The sequence below is a fragment of the Scyliorhinus canicula genome, chromosome 23 (assembly GCF_902713615.1).
Source record: "Scyliorhinus canicula chromosome 23, sScyCan1.1, whole genome shotgun sequence".
Lineage (NCBI taxonomy): Eukaryota > Metazoa > Chordata > Chondrichthyes > Carcharhiniformes > Scyliorhinidae > Scyliorhinus > Scyliorhinus canicula.
This window is the reverse complement of record NC_052168.1, coordinates 5812966-5833360: the sequence shown is the minus strand read 5'-3', so window position 1 is coordinate 5833360 and position 20395 is coordinate 5812966. Positions and strand designations below refer to the sequence as shown.

The 20395-nt window shown below is 44.8% G+C and overlaps 2 protein-coding genes across 3 annotated transcripts; both read right to left on the bottom strand.

The window, feature by feature from the left end:
- Window positions 1-338: 338 nt before the first annotated feature.
- On the bottom strand, window positions 339-7446 carry LOC119956471 (ferritin heavy chain B-like). 2 transcript variants are annotated; one of them, XM_038783744.1, is made up of 4 exons: window positions 7315-7446; window positions 5897-6043; window positions 5139-5264; window positions 339-513 (listed from the first exon to the last, which is right to left on the bottom strand). In XM_038783744.1, the coding sequence occupies exons 1-4, from the start codon at window positions 7414-7416 to the stop codon at window positions 367-369; spliced, it is 522 nt and encodes a 173-aa protein (XP_038639672.1). In that variant the 5' UTR covers window positions 7417-7446; the 3' UTR covers window positions 339-366. The 2 variants fall into 2 exon arrangements, with proteins under 2 accessions (XP_038639672.1, XP_038639671.1); XM_038783743.1 differs by lacking the exon at window positions 339-513 and adding an exon at window positions 3690-3845.
- A 3723-nt stretch (window positions 7447-11169) lies between these two features.
- LOC119956476 (ferritin heavy chain B-like) lies at window positions 11170-15049 on the bottom strand. Its single transcript, XM_038783749.1, has 4 exons — window positions 14912-15049; window positions 13670-13816; window positions 12126-12251; window positions 11170-11857 (listed from the first exon to the last, which is right to left on the bottom strand). The coding sequence occupies exons 1-4, from the start codon at window positions 15011-15013 to the stop codon at window positions 11702-11704; spliced, it is 531 nt and encodes a 176-aa protein (XP_038639677.1). The 5' UTR covers window positions 15014-15049; the 3' UTR covers window positions 11170-11701.
- Window positions 15050-20395: the final 5346 nt, after the last annotated feature.

Genomic DNA, 20395 nt, shown 5'->3' with positions numbered 1-20395 from the left:
ACATTAACCCCTTGTGTATTTACAGTGATGCATATCACCACAGTGGACACCCTACAAGCTTTGGAGTGGACATAAGTAAATCAGCTTGGACAGGAGGGACATTTAAAAAGTCAGACGCCGAGAGCAACAGCCCTCAAAGAAATCAAGTATTCTAATCCCATTTTCCAGCACTTTAAACAAGAGAGTTCCAGATTCCCACCACCTCTTTTTCCTCAGTCCCATAAAAAGCTAGGAAATCAGGATTCAAATCAAATGAACTCCTGAAACAATCAGCTCAAAATGATATATTTTTTTTAAGACAAAAACAAAAGAATGTAGCACAGAAACATTGGACACAACATCATCAGGTATAGAATGACAAGTCAGTCAGTCCAGGGTGAGCTTGTCAAACAGGTACTCTCCCGTGCCATTCTCCGGGGCTCCCAGTCTCTTCAGGTTGGTGATGTGATCTCCGAGCTTCTCGATCATCTTCACTTGTTCATCCAAGTAGTGAGTCTCCAGGAAGTCACAAAGCTGGAACAGGAGGACAGAAATTACTAAGTTATGAGCGTGGGGATCTTCAGCAGAAATCGTCCCAGTGCCAAATAGCTACATATATTTTGCGATCACAACTACTGTGCAAAGTCATCACTTCTGTTGAACATGTTGAAACATGTTGTCAGAATGGCAGATTTCAATATTAGCTTCTATTTTGAAGAATAAAATCAGCTTCTATTTTGAAGAACAAATGATTAGGACCTTACATGAGGGTCAGTGTTCCCAGAGGAGAGTTTGTGCAGATCCAGCAGACTCTGGTTCACATTCTTCTCCATCTGCCGCTCCAGCGCCGTGCTAGCCCCCTGTGGGCCGGAGAATGGGGTCCTGGAACGGGCGCCGACGGCGGAGTAAAACACTCCTGTTTTTACGCCGGCATCGACACTTATCCGCCCAATGTGAGAATCACGCCTCTGGGGTTTTTTTGCCGTTAAATCGTGCCCCCAGTTTCATCACAGAAGTGGATCAGTCCTGGATTAGGGGGTGAGAGGTGTTCCCTTGGACTCGAACTCTGGTTCCGATGGGTCGGATGGAGGTGGCAGTGACTCACATCCGGAGCCACCAGTTACACTACAGGCATGAGCCTCTCGGGAGAGATGTCACCGATGGGCACAGTTGACCCACCTGAAGAGAAAGTGTATCCGGGTATTTACACCGATTCTGGTGAAAAAGGATCCGAGATGCAGCGACTGTCCTGTGGTCACAAAGGGCTTTGTCCAAACTGAGGGACATCACATGGTCACTCAAATGGACACCAGAGATTTTGATGAAGGCCTGTGGTAACTGGTTTTGAGGGAAATACTGATTGATCCTTTCCTCAGGAAATGCTTATAATTCAGTACCACAGCCTGTGGGGAATAGGGACGGTGGGGAAGAATCATCCTTTACGTTTTGTGGATTTTCCTGGAAACTTGAGAGATGCAAAGATATTAACACGGTATTAACAGGGCAGCACGGTAGCATTGTGGATAGCATAATTGCTTCACAGCTCCAGGGTCCCAGGTTCGATTCCGGCTAGGGTCACTGTCTGTGCGGCGTCTTCACATTCTCCCCGCGTGTGCGTGGGTTTCCGGTTTCCTCCCACAGTCCAAAGATGTGCAGGTTAGGTGGATTGACCATGATAAATTGCCCTTAGTGTCCAAAATTGCCCTTAGGGTTGGGTGGGGTTATTGGGTTATGGGGACAGGGTGGAGGTGTGGACCTTGGGTAGGGTGCTCTTTCCAAGAGTCGGTGCAGACTCGCTGGGCCGAATGGCCTCCTTCTGCACTGTAAATTCTATGATTCATTGCAGTTCTCAGCTAAGATTCTAAAATGTACTGATAACTGTAAAGCTTAAATAATCGGGTTTGAAGGAGAGCAATGAAGTTCTTTGGTTCCTATCCTATACAAATGCACAAGATTAAATGCAAATCGATACATTTATGGAGGAGCTTCTGTTATTGGGCTTTACAAATTTGGATGCAGCAGTTTTATTGTAAAATATTTAACTTGCTTTGCATTGAGAACATTCCCTTCCTCAGGTTTTGCTCAATTACAGTTTGGAAACTTTTACACAATTGGGAATCCAGGCACAGATTTTCAAGATCAAAGTTCGACCTTCTCCCACCAGGAATCAGCACTTTTTCCCCCTCACGAGGTCAGTGGTGATTGTGACATTCCAGGCAGTGTTGCTCATGACCCAGTTGCAATTCCTTTTTAACAAGAGCTCAGCGAGTTCCCAGAACCCCGGTCCATGTTGCTGCAACTTGCTCCTCTGCTCAAGGAGGCTTAGCAGAATCCAGGAAAGATGCAACTACAGGACAGGTGGTTTCAGAGAGTGATCATTATCTGAATGGCCATAAATTTGGAGAGGGGAATGTGTCAATGAGACCTGGGAGTCTTTGTACACCAGTCACTGAAGGTGAGCAGGAAGGTAAGGAAAGCAAATGGTATGTTGGTCTTCATAGCGAGAGGCTCAGAGACCTCTTGTTTTGCTGCAATTATAGAGGGAATGCGAGGCCACACTCGTGTTCAGCTTTAGTCTCCTCTTTGGAGGAAGGATGTTCTTGACCTCATGGAAGCACAGACTGATTGCTGGAATGGTGGGATTGATGTACAAGGAGATAATTGGTTAGTTCAGATGTTGGGGGGGGGGGGGGGGTAAATGCTCCTGATGGTGGGGGTGTCCAGAAGGATATAGGGCAAACCATTTAAGACCGATGAGAAATTTCTGACCCAAGAATGGTTGGCCTGTGGCTAAAACATAAGGGCAGCACAGTAGCTAGCACAATTTGCTTCACAGCTCCAGGGTCCCAGGTTCGATTCCGGCTTGGGTCACTCTGTGCGGAGTCAGCACATTCTCCCAGTGTGTGCATTTCCCTCCAGGTGCTCCGGTTTCCTCCCACAGTCCAAAGATGTACAGGTTAGGTGGATTGGCTATGCTAAATTGCCCTTAGTATCCAAAATTGCCCTAAGTGTTGGGTGGGGTTACTGGGGATAGGGTGGAGATATGGGTCTGGGTAGGGTGCTCTTTCTAAGAGCCGGTGCAGACTTGAAGGGCTGAATGGCCTCCTTCTGTACTGTAAATTATATGGTGATTGTATGTCGAGATCAAAATTTGTTGTGGGGGTGTTGGAAAGAAAGTGGGATAAGGGTATGGAGTCAGATGATTAGCTATGATCATAATGAATGGCTTCCTTTTTAAAAAAATATGTGATCTCTTGCTCCCAGCCATGAAATTTCACCAATAATTTAGTGACATAAAGCCCAAGCAAATCCATCCAGAGCAAACCCAAATATTGGAACAGCAATACCCTGAAAAGAATTGCCATTTGGTGCAAAATGGAAATAATAAGCATCACTAACAGCCCCCTGCTCTGACAGTAACCCCCATAGCATGGGGATCTGGTACCAAATATTGGTCAGGAGGCACTGGATAAAGGTGCAAAAGAATCTATGGTAAATTTAGACCGTCAACAATGCAGTAGACACAATTAAACTGCAACATGCAGCTATTTAAAACACCGAGCCAAAAGACACTCCATTTTGAAGCATTTATTTATATCGTTCATAGATTTCCACAATGGAGTCTTGTCTGTACAACATGAACTGGCAGGTCCAAAGGTCTCAGTGATACAAATATGATACTAGACACCATAAGCTTCTTCCCAGTCAGTTCAGTCGATGTCCCCCAGGGTGAGCTTGTCAAACAGGTACTCTCCCGTCCCATTCTCAGGGGCTCCCAGTCTCTTCAGGTTGGTGATGTGATCTCCGAGCTTCTTGATCATCTTCACTTGTTCATCCAAGTAGTGAGACTCCAGGAAGTCACAAAGCTGAAAGAAAAAAAAGGGGAGAAGTAATTAACATCCAGCAGGAAATGTCAAGAATTAACTGGATTCCTCAGATGAAGGCAATTTTATCCAGAATTCCTGGGGCAGTCTCCAGCAGCAGTCCCCTGAAAAAGCTCAAGGCACCTCAGTCAGATGTACATAGAAGCGCAGTACGGGCCCTTCGGCCCTCGATGTTGCACCGACCTGTGAAACCATCTGACCTACACTATTCCATTTTCATCCATGTCTATCCAGTGACCACTTAAATGCCCTTAAAGTTGGCGAGTCTACTACTGTTGCAGGCAGGGCGTTCCACACCTCTACTACGGAGTAAAGAAACTGCCTCTGACATCTCTCCTATATCTACCACCCCTCAATTTAAAGCTATGTCCCCTCGTGTTGGTCATCACCATCCGAGGAAAAAGACTCTCACTGTCCACCCCATCTAACCCTCTGACTATCTTATATGTCTATTAAGTCACCTCTCAGCCTTCTCCTCTCTAACGAAAACAACCTCAAGTCCCTGAGCCTTTCCTCGCAAGACCTTCCCTCCATACAGGCAACACCTTGTAAATCTCCTCTGAACCCTTTCCAAAGCTTCCACATCCTTCCTATAATGTGGTGACCAGAACTGCACGCAGTACTCCAGGTGCGGCCGCACCAGAGTTATGTACAGCTGCAGCATGACCTTGTGCCTCCGAAACTCAATCCCCCTGCTGATAAAGGTTAGCACACCATAGGCCTTCTTAACAGCCCTATTAACCTGGGTGGCAACTTTCAGGGATTTACGTACCTGGATGCCGAGATCTCTGTTCATCTACACTACCAAGAATCTTGCCATTAGCCCAGTACTGTCTTCCTGTTACTCCTTCCAAAGTGAACCACCTCACACTTTTCCACATTAAACTCCATCTGCCACCTCTCAGCCCAGCACATCCATGTCCCTCTGTATCCTATAACACCCTTCAGCACTATCCACAACTCCACCGACCTTAGTGTCATCTGCAAATTTACTAACCCATCCCATCCTTCTACACCCTCTTCCAGGTCATTTATAAAAATGACAAAGCAGTGGCCCCAAAACAGATCCTTACAGTACACCACTAGTAACTAAACTCCAGGATGAACATTTGCCATCAACCACCACCCTGTCTTCTTTCAGCTAGCCAATTACTGATCCAAACCGCTAAATCACCTTCAATCCCATACTTCCTTATTTTCTGCAATAGCCTACCGTGGGGAACCTTATGTTTAGAGATAAGGGATAATAGTGCAAATGAAAGCAAAGCCACTCACATGAGGGTCAGTGTTCCCAGAGGAGAGTTTGTGCAGATCCAGCAGACTCTGGTTCACATTCTTCTCCATCTGCAGAGCTCTCTGCATTGCCTCCAGACCATTGCTCCACTCATCCTGCTCTGGTTTCTGAAAAAAAGGGTTTGATTAATGTTACTGGAATGGAAATTCCAGCAGTTAATCTTTTGCCTAAATACAAAAGAGGGACAATTACTGGAGTCAACTCAGACATTATTGGACACTTTTCAATATTAGACATGAAGCCAAAAGGTTCCATTCTCAAGTATCAAATACTCCATTTGCTCATTTAATCAATCTCAATTATTTATGATGGTCTGCAATTATGATTACATTCTGCTAGCCACCACAATGTCTGGGTTAAGAAATGCAGACAAATGATTCCTTTTGAACCTCCTCCATCTGCTAGATCAGGTGATTTAGATCAACATCTTATACCTGTGGAATTTGCAGACTGAAAAAGGTCCCAAGTTGCAAATGTGTCCACAGTCCCAGAGGACCATAGGCTACTCTTCCTTTGGAGAGAGCGCTGACTTTGTGGTTTAACCAGAGGGTCACCACACCTCAGGAGGAGAGGAGCCAAGTTTAAGACAGAGTCTTTGTTAATAACCCTCAGCCACAAAAGGAACCTCACTTCACATCCAAGTTGCATCACAGAAGAAGAACAGAAAATGTGATTGTATTGACAATTAACAATGAGTCCACACAACACTCCCTTCAGCACTTCAGACTTATCCTTCAACCTTGACATCCTCCAGGATGATGCGGCCTCCACGTTTATTCTGGAATTCCATCAGTTTCTCAGCGTGTTCCCGTTCCTCATGCGACTGCTCCTTGAAGAACTTAGCAAAGTGACGCAGGGCAACATCATCCCGGTCAAAGTAAGAGGACTGCAGGTAGAGACAATTAAATAAAGTCACCACTGGATTGAAAAAAAAACCCCAGCAGCACCTTGGTAGATAGCTCACCACAAGGTAGTTGGCCTTAACCTGGTGTATTTGCTTGACAATTTACTTCAGAAGGTTGGGAACTTGTGTAATTCTCTTCAGAGGGCTGTGCTGCTCAATCATGGAAAACATTAGCAGCTGGGATAGACAGACATTTGGGGTAAGATTTACTGACCGATCACACCAGCATATGGCTTCACTGGCAATGAGGGGCTTCACTGGCAATGAGGGGGTGCTAACAGGAAATGCCATGAGATCAGCAGGACCAGTAGATCCCACTGTCGAGCCACCTCTCCTGCCAATAAACACAGGAGAGGTGGTCAATCTCAGGCAATGCAGGGATGAAAATGGAGTTGAAGACCAGAGTAGCCACAATGCATATTGAATGTTGGAGCAGGCTGAATGGGCCACATGGTCTACTCCTGTTTAACATCTCAAGATGTTTGGCCAAACATTTTCAAAGCTGAATAGGAAATAGCCATACTGGGGAAACACAAAGATAATTTCCATTACTAAATCTATGGTGAAGCAAAGTTCAATGGTATCCCCATTCCATTGGTGGAGTAATATCAAAAAATTGTTCCACGTTCAGTATTTTAACTTTGAAACAATACAGCAGGCAAGAGTCCAGCACATCAGGAGTAACTGGTTTCAGGAAGAGGATAAACGGACCACAACTAGTCAACTAAGGTTTCACTAGAGCAGCAGTGGCACAATGGTTAGCACTGCTGTCATATGGCACCAAAGTCCCAGGTTTGATCCCAGCCCTGGGTCACAGTGGAGTTTGTACAGTTTCCCAGTGCCTGTGTGTTTCACCCCACCACCCAGAGATTTGCAGGGTTGGTAGATTGGCCACACTTGCAAAAAAATGAATTGGGTACTCCAAATTTAAAAAAAAAAACTAGTATTTCACTAACATGTTCCAAATTACATTTAATTACTCCTGATTGGATAACAGATGAGGTGCAGGTAGAAAACAATCTTTCCACCAGAAATCTCAGAACCCTGGAGTTAAGCTTTAGATCTAATAACTCCAAACTGGACACAGCAATTCCAAAACTGGAAAATACCTCTGACCTAACAGCATGCAATCTAGTCAGTCTGGGGAGGGAATATCAAAATCCAACTCATTGACCTAGAGAAACTCTACCTGCTCAGAAAGCAACACCGTCACAGTCTTAAATTGAAAAGACACACAAAAATGTAAAACTCACCATGGAGAGGTAAACATAGGAGGAATAGAGCTCCAGGTTGATCTGCTTGTTAACAGCATCCTCACAGTCCTTGTGGTAGTTCTGACGCACTTGTGCGGCCATCTTCACTGTTCTTGATCACTATCACCTAGAAAGTTCTGGAAATGACCCTTCCCAGCAGGAGCTCTTGTATTTATACAACAGGGACATCCTGCATTCAAACAGGGAATGACATCACCAATGATGATTGACAATCCATGATAGCCAATCAGAAATCGGCCATGAATCCCGGCACCAATTAACAAAGGAGAGGGGGTGGAGTGCGACATCCAGAGCCAATAAGAGCTTTGGAAAGCTGGCAGATTTGGATGATCAGTCTGTGATTGCAATATAGGAACAGGAAGAGGCCATTCAGCCCATCAAGCCTGTTCTGCCATTCAATTATCATGGCTGCTCTGAATTTTAGTGCCGTGTGTCCATTTGGGTTCTATATGCCTTCATCCCCTTACCTAACAAAAACCTATAATCTCCATTTTGAAATATTTATTTGATCCCAACATTATAAAAAATGACCAACCTAATTTTCGAAATGGTAAAATAACTTCTGACATTTTGGGCGATAGAGTTCCAGATCTCCAGCATCAGTGCTCCCTAACATCACCCCTGAACACCCCCGCTCTAAACTTAACATTTTACACAACCCGCCCCCCTTTTCCCACCTGTGGAGATGGCTTCTCTCTATCTATCCTATCAAATCCAATAATCATCTTCAACACCTCAATTATAATCATCCCTTAGATTCTGTGGATTGCAAGAGCAGTCGATGCAAATTGTCCTCATCATTTAACCCGTTTAGTGTTCCTATCGTTCTGATGGATCTTTTCTGCATCCCTATCAAAGCCAATTTATCCTGAACACGGTGTTCCAGATGTGGTCTAAGCTGCTCTTTATACAGCTGTTTCAGAACCTCTATCCCTCTCTATTCCAGCCCCCATTAGATGAAGAATAAAATTCTATTAGCCTCTTTAATTTATTTTTGATGCTGTCCACTAGCTTTTAGCTATTTGTGTTCATGGATTCCGAACTCTCACTGCCCCTCGCTCCTCACCATTTGGAAAACACTCTTATTTATCTTTCCCATTCCAAAGTGGATGACCTTGGCTCTTCCTCACATCGAACTGCATTTGCCACAGATTTGCCCACTCACGTAATCTATCCATGTCCCTCTGCAACTTTTTATATTATCAACTCTGCCGAGACACCAGTACTGTCGCAGGATGTTTGAATCATCAAATCCTGCCAGTTTCTTTTATTTCTTTTATTTTTTTAAATTTAAAGTACCCAATTATTTTTTCCAATTAAGGGGCAATTTAGCCGGCCAATCCGCCTACACCTTTTTGGGTTGTGGGGTTGAGACCCACGCAGACACGAGGAGAATGTGGCAAACTCCACACGGACAGTGACCCGGGGCAAGGATTGAACCCGGGTCCTCAGTGCCGCTCAGTGAAGCAGCAGTGCCAACAACTGCTCCACCGTGCCGCCCTATCCTGCCAATTTCCTTACATATCCTATAAGGGCGATTTTCAGCCCCGGATCGAGGTCGGATAGAACGGCGAAGTGGTTGGAAAATCTGGAGTGAATCGGGAACCGCAATATTCTCCAGTGAGATCGGATTTTCCGATTCTCCCCGCCCCCTCGCCGGCGACATCACAACGTTCACGCCCACAAAAAGGGAAGAGGAACCTCATTTAAATTGATTTTAACAAACTTTAATATTACTGACAGGTCTCTGTGCTACATGATGCCCCCTCACTGAATGAAATGAAAAAATGAAATGAAAATGGCTTATTGTCACGAGTAGGCTTCAAAGTGAAGTTACTGTGAAAAGCCCCTAGTCGCCACATTCCGGCGCCTGTTCGGGGAGGCTGATACGGGAATTGAACCGTGCTGCTGGCCTGCCTTGGTCTGCTTTCAAAGCCAGCGATTTAGCCCATGTGCTAAACCAGCCCCCTGACTAAATAGTTTTACCTCGCCGATGTGACGTCACGTTGGTGAGGTTTACAACCGCTTTTTAAAAAAGGGAAACAGTGGAACGGATCCCTCTGGATGCGCAAAGGAAGTTAGCCCCCAAGAGGGGGTGGTGGGTGGGGGAGTCACACCAGGGCACTGTCGCCTGGCATTGGCCCAGTTCATGTGGGAACTGCCAGCTTGGCACTGGCAATGTGGCTGTGCCAGCCTCTCGTGAGAGACCCTCTTGAGGGGGGGGGGGGGTCCACTAATGTATGGTGGTAAAGAGTGGGTTGTGAGGGGAGAGCTTGCTGGCTCGAGGGGTCATGGGCACAGATGTGGGTGGAAACGCGGGCGATAATTCCACAGAAGTGGGGCAGTGGGAGCCCCCGATGTTTGTCCGGGGAGGGCTTGCGAATGGTATGCAGGTAGCAGTTGAACAAATGTCGTCAAAGTGGTGAATGCATTAATATGTATACAAGGCAAGAAAAACAAACATAACTTCATCTCTATAGATGATGCACGATCAATCACTACTGAAGCGAGAGTGTAGTCCAATTGAAGGCTTTAATGAACATGTAGTTACCCCAGCAGCTCCAGTACAGAATGAGTGCTGTGGGTGAAACACAGACTCTTATGCTCCGCCTGCTGGGCGGAACCAAAAAGCAGGTTCTGCCTCTCATACTACAGTATAAGGTACCGCGATACCCCTAATATAGCCTACCACAATAGAGAGTGGATTGTGAGAGTCTAACACAAAAAATTGCAGTTCTTCCATCTTGGCAAATGCAGGTGAAGACATCAATTCAGTGCCCTTTCCTACAATCACACAGTATTTCATCTCTCGGAGGTAGGAAGTATCAGCTGCCTGTTTCAGAAACCCCGACATCCAGAGTCACTAGTCACAGTCCAGGCACGAGCCTCTGCGAAGAGATGCCATCAATGGGCACAGCTGACCCACCTGAAGAGAAAATATATCTGGGTATTTCCCCACGATTCTGGTTAAAAGGAAATGGATCCGGGATACAGTGACTGTCCTGTGGTCACACAGGGCTTTGTCCATAATAATGGACTTCACAAGGCCAGAAACTTTGATGAGGGCCTATGGTCACTGGATGAGAGGGAACCTATCGGGCTGGTTTAGCACAGTGGGCTAAACAGCTGGCTTGTAATGCAGAGCAGGGCAGCAGCGCAGGCTCAATTCCCGTACCAGCCTCCCCAAACAGGCGGCAGAATGTGGCGACTAGAGGCTTTTCACAGTAACTTCATTGAAGCCTACTCGTGACAATAAGCGATTATTATTGATTGATCCTTTCCTCAGGAAATATTTGGAATTCCGTATCACAAATAGCAAGATGGTGATGGGTATAAAAAGCTCACCGTGGGGGAAAGAATCATCCTTTGCCACGTGTGGATTTTCCTGGATACTATCACCGATTCTAATAATTGAAGAATCTCGTTTCATTGACTTCACTGCAGTTCTCAACTAAGATTCAAAAACGTATTGAGTGCAATTGCAGCAACAAAGTTTTATTTGTCATCTTTGGAGAGCAATAGAAATTTTTCAAAGGATGATCTTTATTTTGTACTAATGCACAGCAAGATTCATTGCAAGTTCTGGAGAGCTGGTGGTATTGGGCTTTATAAACTGCACAGTGCAAAATTGCTTTGTCATTTTAAAAATAAAATGAAGCGATTGTGCTCAATTACAGATTTGAAACTTCACCCTCCCTCAAGAAGCCAGTGGTAATTGTGACAAACAACCCAGTTGTAATTCCTTTTTAAAACGATAGCTCAAACAAATTCCCAGAACCCAGATCCACATTGCTGCTGCTGCAACTTGCTGCCTTCTGCTTCACAGAATATTGAAAAGGTGCAGGCGATCCCATTCTTTCCCCCACCCAGGACATTTCACTAATAATTCTGCAGACAATGATGGATTTGGGTTGACTCTTGAACTAAATGCTTGAATCACAAGGCACAGAAAAACATTCAAGCCATTAGCTGCTGTGCTCAAATGCAAGAAAGATGAAGTTTCCATTGGCACTTAAAAGCAGAGAGAGATTAAGCATCACCAACGGCCCCCCAACTCACACTCACATCTGACCATTCAGCAAGAATAGCTACGCATGGGGATCTTAAAGGTAACAAAATTTGAAACAAAGACACTAGATAAATGTACAAAATAATCCAGGGCAAATTAAGATTCAACAATGCAGCAAACCCACTTAAATTTACAAACAAGCAACTATTTGACACACGGCAAAGTCACACCATTATGTAGCATTTATTTATAGTTTGTACATTTTCACAACAGCTCTTTGTACAACATCACAAACTGGTAGGCCCAAAGGTCTCAGTTGCATAAATATGTAAAGACCCAGCTTTTGCCCACATCAGTTCAGTCACTCTCCCCCAGGGTGAGCTTGTCAAACAGGTACTCTCCCGTCCCATTCTCAGGGGTTCCCAGTCTCTTCAGGTTGGTGATGTGATCTCCGAGCTTCTTGATCATCTTCACTTGTTCATCCAAGTAGTGAGTCTCCAGGAAGTCACAAAGCTGAAAGAAAATAAAATTTATATCCAGCAGGATGCATCAATGATGAAGTACATTCCCTCAGATGAACAGGTCACAGTGCAGGAGGAAAGTGCTTCTATTCCAGAATTACTGGGACAACAGCAACAAGTGTCCTCTCTCCATCAGCAGACCCCTGAAAAAACCCCCAAAATCCACCCCAACAGGTTAGCTAGATGTCTAGGAGACTGAAGGACAGGAACATTCCACTTTGAAGTTATCCAAGAGTGTAAATGAAAACAAAACCACTCACATGAGGGTCAGTGTTCCCAGAGGAGAGTTTGTGCAGATCCAGCAGACTCTGGTTCACATTCTTCTCCATCTGCAGAGCTCTCTGCATTGCCTCCAGACCATTGCTCCACTCATCCTGCTCTGGTTTCTGGGGGAAAAAAAAAGGGGGGGGGGGGTTTGATAATGTTATGGGAATGGAAATTCAGGCAGTTAATCGTTCACCCAAATACAACAAGGGACTATTACTGGAGTCAATTCACTGGGGCATTATCGGAGACTTAACAGACATGAAGCCAAAGATCCCATCAAATACCAAATATTCCATTTGCTCATTTAAACAAAACTCAATGGTCTACAATTAAAGAGTACCCAATTCATTTTTTTCAATTAAGGGGCAATTTAGTGTGGCCAAGCCATCTAATATACACATCTTTGGGTTGTGGGGGCAAAACCCACACAAACAGGGGGAATGTGCAAACTCCACACGGACAGTGACCCAGTGCTGGGATCGAACCTTGGACCACAGCACAGTGAGGCAGCAGTGCTAACCACTGCACCACCATGCTGCTCCAATGGTCCATAATTACAATCCACATTCTGCAGGTTCTCTGTTACCACAATGCCTGGGTTAATAAATCCAGAAAAATTATTCTTTATGAACCTCCTGTTATCTGGGAGATCAGGTGACCCAGAGAGCAACATCTTATACCAGTCATTTCATCACCACAATGTATTCATTTCAATGGTGTTTGCAGACTCAAGGTTACAACAAGATGACAAGGATCCCAAGTTGCGAATGTGTCCACAGTCCCAGAGGACCAGGACCATAGGCTGCTCCCGCGTTGGAGATAGAGATGACTTTGTGGTTTGACCAGAGGGTCACCACACCACAGGAGAGGGGCCAAGGTTAAATCAGAGTCTTTGTTAATAACCTCAGCCAGAAGGAATTGAACCCTTCACTGTTGGCATTGTGGTGATATGCATCACTGTAGATACACAAGGGGTCAAGTACACAGACTAGCTAGACACTAGAGGGAGCACCAGAGACATGACACAGGCACTCAACCAATAGGTCAGTAAGATAGGACATGACCAATGGGCATTCACGATACACAGATGTGACACTACCACAGGGGGGCATTACACCAACCCATATATAAAGGACACAGCACACATGATCTTCCTCATTCCAGTGGAGACACTGAGTACAGACACAGGGTTGATTGGACACCACACCCACCACATGGATTGTAGCAGACTGGTTTGTTATACTGAAGAGCTGTAGAAGGATTAATAGTAAATGAGAATCAGAGTAGGAGAATTGTAAATAGTTTAATAAACATGTTGAAGTTCTCTCCACGTCTGAACCTTCCTTTGTCAGAGGGAACATCAAGGAAGCAGCTTATGCTACGCCAAGAGCGTAACAAGACATGCATCACTCCACACCCAAGTTACATCACAGAGGAACAGAAAATGCTTAAGAAACTCAGCAGATCTATGGAGAGAGAAATAAATTAAACAGAGTCCACAAGACTCTCCTACAGCACATCAGACTTATCCTTCAACCTTGATATCCTCCAGGATGATGCGGCCTCCACGTTTATTCTGGAATTCCATCAGTTTCTCAGCGTGTTCCCGTTCCTCATGTGACTGCTCCTTGAAGAACTCAGCAAAGTGACGCAGGGCAACATCATCCCGGTCAAAGTAAGAGAACTGCAGGTAGAGACACAATTAAATAAACAAGTCAGGTCAGGCCCAGGTGCCACCCAAGTGAAAAAACCCAGTAGCACATTGGTAGATAGCTCATCCTTCCAACCGCAAGGTAGTTGGCCTTAACCTGGTGTATTGGTTTGACAATTTACTTCAGAAGGTTGGGAATTTGTGGAATTCTCTTCCCAAGAGGGCTGTGCTGCTCCATCATGGAACACATTAGCACCTGGGATAGACAGACGTTTGGGGTAGGATTTACCGACCAATCACACCAGCACATGGCTTCACTGGCGATGAGGGGGTGCTACCAACAGGAAATGCCATGAGAACAGCAGGACCAGTAGATCCCACTGTCAAGCCATCTCTCCTGCCAATAAACACAGGAGAGGTGGTCAATCTCAGGCAATGCAGGGATGAAAATAGAGTTGAAGACCAGCAGGGAGGAAAATTGTTCCATGTTCAGTATTTTAACTTTGAAACAATACAGCAGGCAAGAGTCCAGCACATCAGGAGTAACTGGTTTCAGGAAGAGGATAAACTGACCACAACTAGTCAACTAATGTTTCACGAGAGCAGCAGTGGCACAATGGTTAGCACTGCTGTCACATGGCACCAGAGTCCCAGGTTTCATCCCAGCCCTGGGTCACAGTGGAGTTTGTACAGTTTCCCAGTGCCCAGGGTGTTTCACCCCACCACCCAGAGATTTGCAGGGTTGGTAGATTGGCCACACTTAAAATTGCAAAAAAATGAATTGGGTACTCCAAATTTTTTTAAAAACTAGTATTTCACTAACCATGTTACCAAATTACATTTAATTACTCCTGATTGGATAACAGATGAGGTGCAGGTAGAAAGGAATCTTTCCACCAGAAATCTCAGAACCCTGGAGTTAAGCTTTAGATCTAAAACTAACTCCAAACTGGACACAGCAATTCCAAAACAGGAAAATACCTCTGACCTAACAGCATTCAATATAGTCAGTCTGGGGAGGGAATATATCAAAATCAAACTCATTGACCTAGAGAAACTCTACCTGCTCAGAAAACAACAAAGTCACAGTCTTAAATTGAAAAGACACACAAAAAATGTAAAACTCACCATGGAGAGGTAAACATAGGAGGAATAGAGTTCCAGGTTGATCTGCTTGTTAACAGCATCTTCACAGTCCTTGTGGTAGTTCTGACGCACTTGGGAAGCCATCTTCACTGTTCTTGATCACTATCACCTAGAAAGTTCTGGAAATGACCCTTCCCAGCAGGAGCTCTTGTATTTATACAACTGGGACATCCTGCATTCAAACAGGGAATGACATCACCAATGATGATTGACAATCCCTGATAGCCAATCAGAAATCGGCCATGAATCCATGCATCAATTAACAAAGGAGAGGGGGTGGAGTGCGACATCCAGAGCCAATCAGAGCATTAGAATGTAAGGATATTTGGATGATCAGTCTGTGATTGCAATATAGGAACAGGAAGAGGCCATTCAGCCCATCAAGCCTGTTCTGCCATTCAATTATCATGGCTGCTCAGAATTTTAGTGCCGTGTCCACTTGGGTTCTATATGCCTTCATCTCCTAACAAAAACCCATAATCTCCAATTTGAAATATTTATTTGATCCCAACATTATAAAAAACAAACAATTTCATTTTCAACATCATCTTCAACACCTCAATTATTTATTTTATTTAAAATATTTTTATTCTCCATTTTCACATTTTCTTCAAGGTTTACAACACACCAACAAGCAGCAAACTCTGACGAATACAATGTCAATCCCCTTATTAACTAAACAATTCCATCCTCCCACCAACCCCCAAACAACGGCCCGCCTGACAATTTAAGCCTCGAATAAAACAAAACCTCCCAAGGAGAAAAAAAAAGGAAAAAGTAAAAGGAATCAGGAATCGCCCGTGGTCACCATTGATATATAGTCTAATTCCCTCCCCCTAATATTCAAGGCCATCCAATCCCCGAAAGAGTACCGTGAATTACACCCATGAATTGTAGAGCCCCCCCCCCTCCCCCACCTCTTCCCAGACTCCTCCCCTCCACTTCCTCTTGTAAACTCCTCTCCCCAGCCTCAGTTCCTCCCCCCAACTTTTCACCCAGGCAAGACTCATCGAATCCTGTTCTCCCAGGCTCCGATGGCAGCAGCCCCACCCCCTACCCCACTCCCGGTCACTGGCTGGCTTAAACCGGCCAGCATGGAGGCCCCCGCCCGGGTCTTCATCCCCCTTGCCCGGTCCTAGGAAAACCAAGAAATCCCCTTTAGCACACAACCCCAGCATACACACCCAAGGCCCAAAGAACCATCATAGCAAATGAAAGTCCCAACTCTTCCCTTGTCCAAATATACAGCTGTCATGCGAGGAGAGTACCTTTAAGAAACGGGTGTTTAAGAAATGTACCTTTAAGAAATGGTTATTTATCCGTGATGCCAGGGTGTGGGTGGAGCTGGGCTGTCTGTCAGCTTTTTACTTTCGTTTTAGGCTGTTTGCTGCAGGGTGTATTTTAGTTTTGTTTTCAGTGTTGGAGCTGAAGCCAGACAAAGCAGGTGTACTTTTGATCTCTCTGCCATGAAAAGACTATCTCTTAATCATTTGGTGAATTCGGAATTATCAATGTTTTCAGTAGTGAATGTAAACCTGATGTGCTTCTGTTAAAAGGTGTTTCTTTTGTCTTCTGGATGTTGTTTGGGAAATTATTAAGAACTCCTTAGTGTTGTATTCTTTGGGGGTTGTATTTGAATTGGGGGTTGTATTTGAATTGATGGTTGTGAAGATGTTCACTGTATGTTTTAAAAAGGTTAACTTGAGTTCATAGAATAAACAGTGTTTTGCTTTAACAAATACTATTCCATTTCTGCTGTACCACACCTGTAGAGTGGGCCGTGTGCTCCCCATACCACAATCTATTAAAAGTTGTGGGTCAGGTGAACTCCATGATACACTTTGGGTTCTCTAAACCCTGGCCCATGACACAGCCGTCGACACATTTAGTACATACACCAACACGCAGTGAAAAATTAAAGTTACATGAGGCTACATCGGTACAAGACCCACTCTCAGTCTCAATTCTCAATTCTGCCACAGTCCTTCTGCCTTCGCAAACCCCCTTGCCGCTTCCGCCATCCCAAAATAAAAGTCTTTGGATTTGTAGGTCACCCCAACTTAGCTGGATACACTATGCTGCACTGCACCTTGTTGTTGTACAGTGCCTTCTTCACCTGGCTAAAGACCGCCCACCTCCTCGCCAGCTCCACCGTAAAGTCCTGATATCTACGTATATCACTTCCAGCCCACTGCACCTCCCGCTTCTGCTTTGCCCTGCACAGGACCTTCTTCTTCACGCTGTACCTACGGAAACACAGTTACTAGTCTTGGCGGCTCACTCGCCTCTGGTGCCATTTTCTGTATATATCAATTATAATCATCGCTTATTCTTCTATACTTGAAAGAATGCAAGGTTGTTCTGTGCAAACTGTCTCATAATTTGGTGGAGATGGTCAGCTGCTTCAAATTCCTAGGGGTGCACATCACTATAAATCTGTCCTGGTCAACCCACGTCGATGCTATGACCAAGAAAGCACAACAGCGCCTATACATCCTCAGGAAACTAAGGAAATTTGGCATGTCCACATTGACCCTTACCAACTTTTACAGATGCACCATAGAAAGCATCCTATCTGGCTGCATCACAGCCTGGTATGGCAACTGCTCGGCCCAAGACTGCAAGAAACTTCAGAGAGTCATGACCACAGTCCAGTCCATCACACATACCTGCCTCCCATCTATTGACTCCATCTACACCTCCCACTGCCTGGGGAAAGCGGGCAGCATAATCAAAGACCCCTCCCACCCGGCTTACTCACTCTTCCAACTTCTTCCATCGGGCAGGAGATATAAAAGTCTGAGAACACGCACGAACAGACTCAAAACCGGCTTCTTCCCCGCTGTTACCAGACTCCTAAACGACCTCTTATGGACTGACCTGATTAACACTACACTGCTGTATACTTCACCCGATGCCAGTGTTTATGTAGTTACATTGTATACCTTGTGTTGCCCTATTATGTATTTTCTTTTCTTTTCATGTACTTAATGATCTGTTAAGGTGCTCACAGAAAATTCCTTTTCACTGTACCTCGGTACACGTGACAATAAGCAAATCCAATCCAATCCAATTTAACTTCTTTCAATCTTGGCATTGTCACGACACACTGGGCTAGTGAGGACCAATTTCATCCCCACGTAACCCAGAGCCACAGCACAGGTGAAATTATATTTTATTTATTTAGACCTGTTCTGGTTAAAGAGGGTCTGTGATGCAGTGACTATCCTGTGGTCACAAAGGGCTTGGTCCAAACTGGTGGACATTATATTGTTAGCCGAATGGACACCGGAGACTTTGATCAAGGTCTGTGGTTCCCGGTTTGGAGGGAACTATTGATTGAACCTTTCCTCAGGAAATGCTTTGAATTCAGTATCACAGCCTGTAGGGAGTAGGGATGGTGATTGGTATGAACGCTCACAGTGGGGAAGAATCATCCGTTACCCGTTGTAAATTTTCCTGGAAACTCGTGAGCTGTAAAGATGTTAACATGACTGTGATGCTAATAATTGGAACCTCTCGTTTAATTGTCGTCACTGCAGTTTGCGACTAGGATTCTAAAATTTACTGGTGATTGGAGTTGCAGCAACAAAGCTTAAATAATTTTCAGGTTTGAAGGAGAGCAATAGAGATACATGGCTAAACAAGGAGGTCAAGGACAATATAAAGGCAAAGACTAAGGTTTATCACTTTGCAAAGGCAGGCTGGAAGATTGAGAAGCTTTCAAAAATAAACAAAGGGATACTAAAAAAGGTAATAAAAAGAGTGAATGTAAATTACAAAAGAAAACTAAAGCAAAATATCAAAACGGATAACAAAAGCTTCTATAAGTACATAAAAGGGAAGAGAGTCACTGAGATAAATGTTGGTCCTTTGGAAGATGAAAACAGAGAGTTAATAATGGAGAAACACAGAAATGGTCAAGATGCTAAATCAATACTTTGCCTCAGTTTTCATGGGGGAGGACACTAGTACCATTTGTATAGGAACGGGTAATTCAGAGGTAATAGAGAGGGAGGAATTTAGGACAATCAGCATCAATAGGGAAACGGTACTCAACAAACCATTGGAATTGAGGGCAGACAATGGAGGCAGTTCAGAGGAGGTTCAAAGAACAAAGAAAATTACAGCACAGGAACAGGCCCTTCGGCCCTCCCAGCCTGCGCCGATCCAGATCCTTTATCTAAAACTGTCGCCTATTTTTCAAGGATCTACTTCCCTCTGTTCCCCGCCCATTCATATATCTGTCTAGATGCATCTTAAATTATGCTATCGTGCCCGCCTCTACCCCCTCCGCTGGCAAAGCGTTCCAGGCACCCACCACCCTCTGCGTAAAAAACTTTCCACGCACATCTCCCTTAAACTTTCCCCTTCTCACCTTGAAAGCATGACCCCTTGTAATTGACACCCCCACTCTTGGAAAAACTTTGTTGCTATCCACCCTGTCCATACCTCTCATAATTTTGTAGACCTCAATCAGGTCCCCCCTCAACCTCCGTCTTTCCAATGAAAACAATCCTAATCTACTCAACCTTTCTTCATAGCTAGCACCCTCCATACCAGGCAACATCCTGGTGAACCTCCTCTGCACCCTCTCTAAAGCATCCACATCCTTCTGGTAATGCGGCGACCAGAACTGCACGCAGTATTCCAAATGTGGGCTAACCAAAGTCATATACAACTGTAACATGACCTGCCGACTCTTGTACTCAATACCCCGTCCGATGAAGGCAAGCATGCTGTATGCCTTCTTGACCACTCTATCAACCTGTGTGGCTACCTTCAGGGTACAATGGACCTGAACTCCCAGATCTCTCTGTACATCAATTTTCCCCAGGACTCTTCCATTGACCATATAGTCCGCTCTTTATCCACTCTTGTATGACGAGAGATTGAGCAGTTTGGGCCTAAACTCTCCAGTTTGGAAGAATGAGGGGAGATCAAATTTGTATGCAAAATGATAAAAAGGAATGGATAAAGCAGATATGGAGCAGATGATTCCTGTTGTGGTGCATTCTAGAATTCATAATCTGAGGAGAAACTACTTCTCGCAAAGGGTTGGGAATCTGTGGAATTCACTACCCCAGAGTGTGGTGGATGCTGGGACATAGTAAATTTAAGGAGGTTAGACAGATTTTTAATTGGTAATGTGTTGAAGGGATATGGAGAATAGGCAGGACGGTAGAGGCCATAATGAGATCAGCCATGATTGAATAGAGGAGCAGTCTCGATGGGCCAAATGGCACAAGTCTGCTCCTACAATCTTATATACACGAGATCTTGCAGAATGATTCCATTGGTTAGCACTGCTACCTCACAGCACAGGAGACCCAGGTTAGATTCCAACCTCAGGTGGCGGTCTGTGTGAAGATTGTAGATTCGCCCAGTCTGTGTGGGCTTCCTCCAGGTGCTCTGTTTTCCTCCCGCAGTCTAAAAATGTACAGGTTAGATGGATTGGCTATGTTA